Source organism: Calidris pugnax, unplaced genomic scaffold (genome assembly GCF_001431845.1).
Source record: "Calidris pugnax isolate Ruff unplaced genomic scaffold, ASM143184v1 scaffold41, whole genome shotgun sequence".
NCBI classification, from domain to species: Eukaryota; Metazoa; Chordata; class Aves; order Charadriiformes; family Scolopacidae; genus Calidris; species Calidris pugnax.
In genome coordinates, this window is record NW_015094509.1 from 19,634,686 (window position 1) to 19,645,672 (window position 10,987).

General features: G+C 43.9%; 1 protein-coding gene across 1 annotated transcript in view; it reads right to left on the bottom strand.

Moving 5' to 3' along the window:
* Positions 1-2,114: 2,114 nt before the first annotated feature.
* Positions 2,115-10,987, bottom strand: part of LOC106902049 (uncharacterized protein C8orf76-like) — a 14,675-nt gene continuing 5,802 nt past the window's right edge. Inside the window, exons 6-11 of the mRNA XM_014965216.1 lie at positions 10,878-10,985; positions 10,675-10,770; positions 7,296-7,439; positions 6,017-6,504; positions 3,523-3,655; positions 2,115-2,402 (exon numbers count right to left, since the gene is read on the bottom strand). Coding sequence (XP_014820702.1) covers positions 2,196-2,402; positions 3,523-3,655; positions 6,017-6,504; positions 7,296-7,439; positions 10,675-10,770; positions 10,878-10,985 — 1,176 coding nt within the window. The 3' untranslated portion in view covers positions 2,115-2,195. The remainder of the gene's footprint in view (positions 2,403-3,522; positions 3,656-6,016; positions 6,505-7,295; positions 7,440-10,674; positions 10,771-10,877; positions 10,986-10,987) is intronic.

Genomic DNA, 10,987 nt, shown 5'->3' on the forward strand with positions numbered 1-10,987 from the left:
AGGGTCAGAGGATCCTTTCCAAAGCACCTGTAACACGAGCAAGTGTTAAAATAACAAAATCAAACCTCAGTAACTGTTAAGGGATTCTCACTTGCAGTTTGCAATACTAAAATTTGCTGTTTAACTCAGCGTGGAACACTGGTGCCATGTACTAATACCAATAATAACATCCTAAGAGCCAAAACATGAATAAACCTTTTACAGGCAGATGTAGAATTATGCAGAACGGAGGAACAACGATGAGATATTCAAATAAATGCAAGATGGAAACGCAAAGCCCCCCGTGAGATATGATCAGAAACAAAACTGGAGTTGGAGGTGGGCATGCCAAAAAAGCGAGGAGCGGGCCAAAAAAGGAGGAATGGGAGTAGCTGAGATGAAAGATAGCCAGGCACAAGTGGGACAAAGGAATATTTCCTAGCCCCAGTGCAATAAACACTGGTTATTTGGAACAGTAACTATGCGACATGTTCAGAACAACATTTGTGTTGTTTTCTTTGCAGTAGTTAAAAACAACATTTTTGCTTTATTGTCACGTTTGAGCAAACACTGCCTGTTCCTAAGATCTGCCACTTGCCTTCCACTCCCAGTCTCAGAGACAACCTCAATTCAAACAACCTGCACACACACAAAAAAACGTTCCAAATCACCTTGGCTACCCGCTGTGTATTTTGGACATTTCACTCACAAAATGACAACATTTGGCAAGTATTTCATTTGCTGTTAAAACAGCTCCAATGCTATTTCCACCTCCTAAACTGTGGAGCCAAATCATTTGGTGAGTTCCCATTAAATATCTATACAGACCTGGTTCTGGTGTCCTAACTACTGACCCTACTCCAGAGCTGTGGCTAAAACAATTAGCGCCTTTTTATGTGGCTAATCATGACCTTAAGTTTAAGAAGAAACCAGGAGAAGTCCCTGTTCTAATTTTTTGCTGATCTATTTGGCATTAAGCTTTCCATGTTTGCTTTGTCTTTGCTGTAAGACATTCTACCCCTGATGCCAACGTCATAATTAATTTACAGCACGTTGTGGACAGTCTCTACTGAAAACTTTTGACACCAGTGAGTTTTAAAAGCATGCCCAGCCCTTCAGGCAGCTTCACTGCCACCCCAATATCATGTTCCACACACGCACACAAAAATTTCCACCTAGCAAAGCACATGCATGACTAAGCCAAATATTCTGTAATACTTTGTGAGTGCATTAATGCTCACCCAAGTGTACTTGCCAAGTCATCATCTTTCGTAATGAGCTGACCAGGATGTGGTTTAATCGCATTAAGCCACCAAACTATCAAAGATAATTTGACGTGGCTGAAGGCGATATTCCATTTTTCTGGAGAGGTTTCACAGTCAACTTAGCAGAGGGCTCTACCCTTACTGAGGGCTAGTGACACATTCCCTAATCAGGATCTTAAAGTAGCAGATACAAAGTGTGTTCACATGCGGTGAATGACCATTCAATTCTGAGTTATTTAAAGTTTCAGCACTCTTTAGTACTTCAGAAAGAAAACATGAAGAAAAGCCACAGCAAATTATGGCCAAGAGATTCTTGTTTTTTAAACTATATCGGTTAAAGAATGTTTTTACAAAAAGCTACAAAGAAATTGATTCTCACAGTTTAAGCAAAGATGGGGGAAGAGCTCATCCCGTCTGCCTCAAACATAAATGATTTTGAGCAAAAGAGACTACAGGATAATCTCTGCCTTTTTCTGTAGAAGCCCCAAGCCCGTAGCATTGATGCTTCCGAAAGTAAAGCAAAGTGGTGTCATTATCGACTGAACGCGTAACAGAAGGAGCTTTTTGATGCAGAAACAACACTGCCAGTTTTCACAGCAAAGAGCTTCCTCCTCGTAGGGTTTTACAAAGGATATGATCTGACTAAACACTCCTCAGTACAAACAAACAACGTTGACAGTTTTTCTCCTCCCTTGTCTAAGCACCCTGAAGACAAGACTACAGCTACTTCTACACCTGCAAAAACCACTTATACTGGATTCCTTATTACTTTAAATACAAACAAATAAGTGAACAAAGAAAATTATGAGATGTTAAGAATTTAAATGCAGAGATTTATATATATTCTTAAAAGAAATACAATAAGAATTCTTTAAAAATATAATATGAAACTTTATTGCATATATAATTTTATAGTCATTTGGAAACATGAGAATAAATACAGCAAAACCTTTAAGTTACCAAAGGTGTGAGATATATATCTGAAGAGAATTGACTATCAAAGTGACATAAATCATCGTGGAGATTACCGAACCATTTCATTTCAAACTCTGCAGCTGATGCAGTTACCAACGATGACAGCGCTGAAGGGCCTATGCATTTCACTTCACCCTGAAATTCCTCTTTTAGTTTTTCTGGTATAAGATCCTGCCCCATAACCTGCGAACAGAGTAAGAAAGAAGATGGGAAACAAGAACGTAACTTGCAGAGAAAACAGCAAATACGACATTAATAACAGAGCTTTACAAGAAAAGCCCTTGACACATGAACCACAGGCCATCAGGAGAAGTCTCCAAGTCACGCTCAAGCTGTCTGCCTGTTGCACTCTGCAGCGAGCAGGAGAACTGAGAGCCCAGGCTCCACAGCTGCAACCCCCACCCGGCTTCTGGCTGCGCTCCTGCAGGGGGATGTGTACTCTCCGAGCAGCAGCGGAAATCTCAGCGCCAGCTCCGCATTCAGTGCTCACCTTGCAACAGCACCAACACTCTGACCTCCTCCTGGGGGGTATCGGACCGAGGGAAACAAGGAGAGGAGTTTTTTTTCCCCAACCTTTTCAAAACCCGAGATAGTCTGGGTGCTACTGCCCTCTGATGGATGAAATCCCGCTAGACTGCCTGCCAGTAGGGCAACGGCTTGGCTGCCACTAACTTAAAGCTGCAATACCGACAGCAAAGTGAGAATATCACTGTTTTGTTCCTTAAGACAAAAGTCAGAAACTCTACAAATAGCACTAACAATGTTTAACTTCTCCTCCTTTGTATTTCTTTAAAATGAAACTAAACTAAAACATCAAAACCGAACGAAGAAATAATGTAAAAGGATGTATCTGGCTTTTTCTGAAGATGTTTAATACTTTTTTTCTGGAAGGGTTTAATACTGCTGTGGCCACCAAAGTAACCTCCACTTCCATTTCATGCTTGTGATTCACGTTGTAGCATCTAAAATTCCCAAGATAAAATCTGCATCCCAGGAAACACACAGCAATGATGCAAATACAAGTCCCATGAGAAACTTAACAACCCTGAACCTTCCTGGAAGGATAGTGTCAGCAGAACAGAGATACACCTGCATGACACAAGCCACACTACACAGGCATCACACTCAGTTCCGGGTAACGCACCACCAGGGCAACCCACCCCTGCTAATTTACCTTGCTTCCTGGCACAGTTAATTAGCCGAGGGGAGTGTCACACGTCCATGACTTTGTGCCTGAGCTGGCTAAGGTGCCTCAACCAGCTGCTGTCCACCTGAGAACTCACACTGTGAAACATCCCCTTACCTTGGTCATCAGCAGCAAGGAGTTTTCACTGAAACCAAGTGGAGCCACTTTGTCATCAATTTCTTTCTGACTTTTTATGTTACTCTCCAGCGCAAAGGACGACTGTTGCGACTGGGTGAGCTGAAGTAAAAGCCTGAAATGAAAAAGGCAGTTAAAGAAAGGCACAGCTGGTGAAAGAGTAAGTCAGCAAACCTAAAACCAACCAAAATACAATACTCTAAAACACCTCTTCTTCCTTTTGCCAACAGCAAAAAATGCAAAGAAATGAATACATCCCTATCAATAGACTAAGGGCAGGGTACCCCCGTGCTGTGACAGAAGTACTGAGAATTGCTTTTGAAAGAACAACACGCCAAGTACCTCTGCTTGCTCTGCACAAATATTTTCCTCCCCATGTATTCATCACCCAATTCAGCAGTGAAGCTCAGGTGTGCAGCAGTAACTGCAGTACATCAGGTGTCCCACACGCTTATTAAGTCCTAACAGACACCAACGCATTTTTGCCTATGGCAGCGATTATCTTTGTTACCTGAAAAGCTAGAAATTTGGGGGTTTTAGACAAATATGAAAAATATTCCTTCCCACATAGGCCAACCCTGGCATATTTTCTAAAACCTTTCACCACAGTTTCCTGTTCAAGGCAGTGCCCCAGAAGTCACCACTGCGATTCAGTGAAGGTTAGAAGTTGTGCTGACAACGTGGCTTTATGGGGATGAGGGACCACATCACCAACCACTTGACCAGAGAGAGCCACGGCAGTTTCCAGGGTCCTCCTCACGCAAGGACTGTAAAACATGTCAGCTGAGGAAATACCTAAGTATATTCAACCAAGGAACTGCTGGGACTTAGCAGTATTGCTACCGAAACTGTTTAATTCAAGCTTTATACATAAAGAACAATTTATTTTCTCACTCACATTTACCGAAGTTAAATGAAGCAGGTGTTATAATAGAGGTGTGTATTTTTATGAAGAGAACACTTAAGATGTTAGATGAAAGTTTTCATTTGAGCATTATAAACATAAAAATTTACAAGGCTGAGCCAACAAACCCTTTTGAAATTCAGTAAAGTTTTGATGGGGAAATTAAAGGTAAAATTGAAAGTATTTTTAATTTGTAAAGCATTTTTGTTTCCAAATTTGCATCAACATAATGTAAGAAAGAATGAAACCTCAATGAAAGTGAAACAAACCCATTCCCCCGAATATTTTTTTTTTTAATCAAAACTAGAAGAGTCAATTATTGATGATTGATGATGTTTTAACACAGAACCCTCTTTCCTACAAAAAGCAATATTAATCCCTAACATCCCTTTTCCAGGTGCACTTTACCCTGCACTATGTTTATGCAACATCCACACCTCACTTAAAATCCAACAGACCTGAAAATATTAGACAACCTATTTAATGCCTAAGCTCTGGAGAGGGAAGAAGCTTGCCTGGACAAGTGTATCTCAAAATATAAACCACAATAACACATTGTGAAACTCTGCAGCCAGCAACTGTCTCCAAGCTGAACCATACACACCAACACAAGCGACACAAATTATCTGAGTATAAATGTAGCTTTAATATTCAATATCAGTACTAAATCTAGTAACTCATCCCAAGTAGCAATTAAAGTCACCATCTCTTAATCTGAGGACAATTACAAGCTACTATCTTTTTTTACATTTCTTAAATCTTGCCCTTAACAGGGCAGTTATAACTGCCCTTAACAGGGCAGTTATAACATGTTCTCTGTAAATATTTTTGGAAGTTCCTAAAATGGCTTTAAATACATTTGGTGACGAATACATTACTGAGAGGTAAGAGGGGGAAAAAAATCCAAGGGGGAAAAAATTTTAACAAAACCAGTTCCTAATTATCTTTTTCAAAGATTATGTTTTGGGGATTTTTGTTGTGTGCAAGAGTTTTAGGAAGAGAGGGAAGAAAAGGAAAGAGCATTTTAATGCAGCCCTGTCAATCAGCTGTCACAGAGTTCATTTTTCAACCTCATCCATTATGCAGGATGGGGGTATTATTATAAAATACATTTTCGCTCAAGCACGAGGCTTCAAGCAAATAAGGCAGGTGGCAGTTGCAGAAGGAAGACTGGCCAGCCTTCCCTTTGGGGCACTTCTGCTGCTGCATCCTTAATACCAAACCAGGAAACTGCCAAGCTCCAACAGGAGCATTTGTTGAAGAACAAGCCCTTTTGTATATAATTACTGGAAAAGATTCATATAATAAGGTAATTAAAAAATGCTTTATTTCTCAACAGTGCATGACACTGGTTTACTCTTTCCACTCAGATTTAGGCTGTTCACAGCTACCATACCAGTGGGTTTTGCTTTTTAGATCTGAAGGAATAGCAGGGTGCTTCTCAGCTAGCGTTGCCAACACTGAAACAAACACTTCAATTGAAAATGTAAACTGAAAATATTAAGAAAAATATGCTTTAAATTGTTCTTGATTAGGAGAAGTTAACATTATTCTAAGACTATGTTTAGTTACCTTGCTCTAATAAACGAGGCACATGCCTTTATTCCAACTTTCTTCGACGTGTTCTGCTCCCAGGACTCGGAGGCTGAGCTTTTTCCTTCATTCATCCTCTCCGGTTCTTGGCCGCTGCTACAAGTCACTGCATTCTCCCTCTTTGTTTCTGTAGCAAGGCTGGGCCGAGGCCCTTCATTCTGGCCATCTGATCTGCGAGGCTGCAAATTAATCTCTCTTTCAGTTGATGTTTTGAAACTACTATCACTTACAGTAACCTCTTCGGACTGATTTACATTTGTTTCTGGAATGACTAATGGAGACAAACTCTGTAAAAGGCTCATATAAGCTTCAGCGAGTGACTTCCAGTACCAGGGGTTGAAGGGATGTAAGCAGATCAGTTGCTGCAGACACGTGATCTTTTTTTCTACATCTTCCAGACCCTGGTAAATGGCAAACTGCAGGTTGAGAACCGTCGTTAAGTGATCTGTGTTAGTAGCGCCGTTTCTCTAGAAACAAAAAGATAATAGATTAAAAACAGAAGAACAGAATCATCCTTCAGAGCCTAAGAAAATGTCTCCCTGAATAATAAAACATAAATATCACTGAAGGTAGTTTTTAAATTGTACAAAACTGTGCTCTTAATTTTAAATGATACAACGTGATACAGATCACGCACGACCAAGCTGACAGCACTCCCTCTCGCTGCCTCGTCCCAGTCTGAAAGGCAAGAAGGCCCCAAATGCTGGCATTTGTTTATTTGCCTTCAGAGTTTTATACAGCTGCCCTTCTTTGTAGCATAACCACCTTTTATATAAAAATAAACAGCAGCAGTAAAATTCTAGTGACTTCAGAGCCTCTGGACCTTTTTCTTTATGGGAAAAACTCAATTTGTGGTTAGATACTCTTCTTGGTGGCAGTCTGGCAGCGAGTATATGGAAATAAAAGGGAGTCTTGACCGTCACTTTTATAGTGGAAAGATTTAAGCACTCATTTATCCCCTTTCTTATAATTCCTATTACATTACATTAATTCTGCCTGGCAGAGCATGATATTTAGTCCCTTCCAGGACTACCAGCCTCCCTGCACAGGGAGCTCATTGTGGTACAGGGTGTTCTGATTTCTGAAGAGTGATTATATCTGCAGTGACAGTTACCCTCTGTTTACCAAATACTCTGAGCACTGAACATCCTGAAGGATTATACATATAAGGATTATTTTTCCAGAAAACGGTCCATATAAAAGAACTACTGGCAATATTTTCATATTAAAAGCCTAAAAGAAAGATTGGATTATTTACCATTGTTTCTGCAATATCCAGAGCCTCCTTGTGCCTTCCTAGGTGAGATAAACACCGAGCCTGGCCCTCTTGGACATCTCGTCTCATTGCAATGTTGCTGGCCGGTAAGAGCAGTAAGCAGTTTGAGTATTCACACAGGGCTTTCTAGGAGTGTTGACAAAAAGAAAAGCCAAACAAAACAGTGAGAGATTTTCACTTAAAAGCAAGCCTGACAGTATGTTTTGTTTATGACTACAGTCACGAAGGGAATTCAGGAGCTGAAGGTACCTTCAGCTGTCTCTGGACTTAGGTACTGCCTATGCCACCCCCAGGGCCCCGGTACTACACAGCCAAGTCCAGAGGGGGATGAGCAACCAGAGTCCTAACTGATGTTTAAGCCCTGGCAGGACTCGCCACACATCTGTCTACCTCTCCCCCACCAGGCCTGATCCAGAAGGGATCATCTACTGACCTGGGCAATATGTGACACAAGGCATCTTTCCCCCAACTGCCAACTCAGTGATCAGAGCGCTCAACCTAAACTTGGGGGACCTTGTTTCAAATTCGTGACACTCTCCATGGGAAGGTTTGAACCTGCAAGTACCTCACATGAATGATCAGCAGGTCGGAGAACACCACAAGGAAGGTGAATCTCCATCATTCCTGGAGGATGGTTCCAATTTGCATGAAATAATTAAATATTAATTGGGCAAAGGAAAAAGACAAGAATGAGCAATACTTCTGTAGCTTAATGCTCAGGGCACTCACCAGGAGTCCAATTAACATTTAAATACATTAAATTAAGTATTCAGTGAAGCTAAGACTGGAATCTTAGTTCCTCCCCCTTTGTATAAGTGCTCAGACCAGATGACTAAAGAGCAGTGCTCATTCTCCCATCTCTCAAAATGAATATTTAATTATTCCTTGCAAACTTGAACGGTTATAACAGAAAGAGCTTCCAGGCGACATACCCTAGGTACTTCCCAGCAAATTGGCTGAAATATTTTTCTTCCCTGGTGTTAATCTCACCATTCCTTCTCAAGCAAAAGCAGGGTCTCCCCTCTGCCCAGTGAGTGCAGCAGCCACTGGTGAAAAAGGGTCAGAGAATGGTTGCAGGACCTTGTTATGTGACAAAGAGATATAACCTGGCAAGGACGAGGCATTACAAACCCCAAGCAGATTCTACAGTCATTTATATCCTAAAAATGGACTCAGCTTAGATCACTGCTGTCCTTGGCACTTCCTATCAAGTGACCTAGGCTGACATAAAAATGTATTCATGATGAGTGAAGAGATTACTGCCCCTTTTTACTTATTTCCAGCCCGCTTTCTAAGGTCAGTGCACTCAAATCTGTAATTTTATGTGCAGTCTAGTTCTGGTTCTGTCACATAGATCCAGGTTAGCAATAAGACTGAAGACTAGACATTTTTAACATGAATAACTGTGACAAAAAAGGGTTAGGAAGCAACTGTCTGTTCCACTAGCAGATCTGAGGGGGTGTCATTCCTGAGAGGGCACCACAGCACACAGCAAGGCGCAATCTATTCTTCCTGAGGGTCAGCAGCCATGTCTGACCACAGCCTGAGGCACCCTTCCTCTCAGCACACTTATATGAATCCCTTCAGGGTGTCTCAGCTGAGACTGGAAAGCATCTGTCAGATATAGACAAGGCAACAGTAGTGCTGGAATAACATTAAAAAGCAGAAGTCAGTGCCAACTGAGGTACAAAAAGATCCACAAATCCAATGGGCAAGGCAAAAGTGATGGAGTCAGCAGTTGGCCTGACAGCTTTGAAATCAGGAGCCTATAATGCAAACCACAGCCTGCAACAAGAAGCTATTACAGTCGAAACAAGAGCAGAAGTGGCTCATTTCAACCAGGGAAAAAAAACAAAAGACTGGAACTAGGGCTAGGCAGGAGAGCATCGATAATCAGAACGTGGCTTGGGAAGTAGGCAGCGAGGACAGGGTCCAGGACTACAGCAGGCAGAACAGGAACAGGGAACAAAAATGCACCCCAAAGGCACAACCAGCCATGCAGAGCGAGGGGAGGCAGCACAGAGGCAAGACAATTAATGATGAGGCTCACAAGCCAACTGTCAGGAGCCTGACAACTACAGTCAGCCTTCACCTGACAGTGGGGGGAACTCCGAGAAAGGCGAGTGGCAGCCAGGTGGCTGCCAGCTATCATCTGACAGCCTTTGTGGGACATGGTGTTATCCCCAGGAGCAGAGAAATCCACACACTTAACTCTGGCTGACCATGACCTCCATGGCCACAAACACAACACAACACAAGAGGAAACACAAGAGAAAGTTGCGCCAGGGGAGGTTTAGATTGGATATTAGGAAAAATTTCTTCACTGAAAGGATTATCAAACATTGGAACAGGCTGCCCAGGGAAGTGGTGGAAACGCCATCCCTGGTGGTATTTAAAAGATGAGTAGACGTGGTGCTTAGGGATGTGGTTTAGTGGTGGTTTTGGCAGTGTTAAGATTGATGGTTGAACTCAGTGGTCTTAAAGGTCCTTTCCAACCCAGATGATTCTATGATTCCATGTGCAAGCCTGATCTGAATCAGCTCTGGGTGCAGAGCAGCATTTTTGGCCAGTTTACATTGACTTCACACTGACTCCTGGAAAGATGACGTCTGGCTGGGGAAGGATGCCAGAACACAGGTACCCATTGTGGCCCGACGGCAGAGCAGCCAGCAGGATGGCTCTTCACCAGGTCACTGCCACTGCCCACAGGGCTGCTGTGCTTTAAGCACCAACAAGGGTCCATCAAGCTGGACATAACTGCGCCAGACTCTAGCTGTGGCTCAGCCAGGAGGCTTTTATATCAATCATGGAATGGTTTGGGTTGGAAGGGACCTTAAAGATCTAGTCCCACCACCCCTGCCCTGGGCAGGGACACCTCCCACCAAACCAGGTTGCTCAAAGCCCCATCCAGCCTGGCCTTGAACACTTCCAGGGATGCCCCAGCTTCTCTGGGCAACCTGTTCCAGTGCCTCACCACCCTCAAGAGTGAAAAATTTCTTCCTGATATGTAATCTAAATCTCCCCTCTTCTAGTTTGAAGCCATCACCCTCATCCTATCGCTACACTCCCTTGTACAAAGTCCCTCCCCATCTCTCCTGCAGGCCGCATTCAGGTACTGGCAGGCTGCTGTAAGATCTCCCCGGCACCCTCTCTTCTCCAGGCTGCAGGAGAGGGGCTCCATCCCTCCATCTTTGTGGCCTCCTCTGGACCCTCTCCAACAGGGGTCCATGCCCTTCCTGCGCTGAGGGCTCCAGAGCTGGACACAGCACACGCACACACACACACTCCGCACACCGGGGACTATGAGATCACCCCCCTTTATATCCCCACAACTTCCACCCTACGAGAGCCCTGGAAATACCTCAAACTCCCGCTGCCGGTAGGCCCAGTCCGCCCGGAACTTGCTGGCCGTTATCCCGCCGTCGCCTTCCCCGCTGTCCTCCCCGCTGCGAAACCACTGCGGGCACAGCACAAACTCCTCAGCGAGGGCCGAGGCTGCCGCCGCCCTACCCAGCCCGCCCCTTGGGCCGCCCCCGCCCGCCGCCGCCCCCCGTCTCTCCTCACTCCCGGCTCGCAGTGCTTGGCTCCGCCGGCCGGCCCGGCCCCGCCGGCCAGGCCCCGCTCCCGGCTGGGGGCGAAAAGGGAGTCCTCGAACTGCCAGCCCAGCAGCGGCT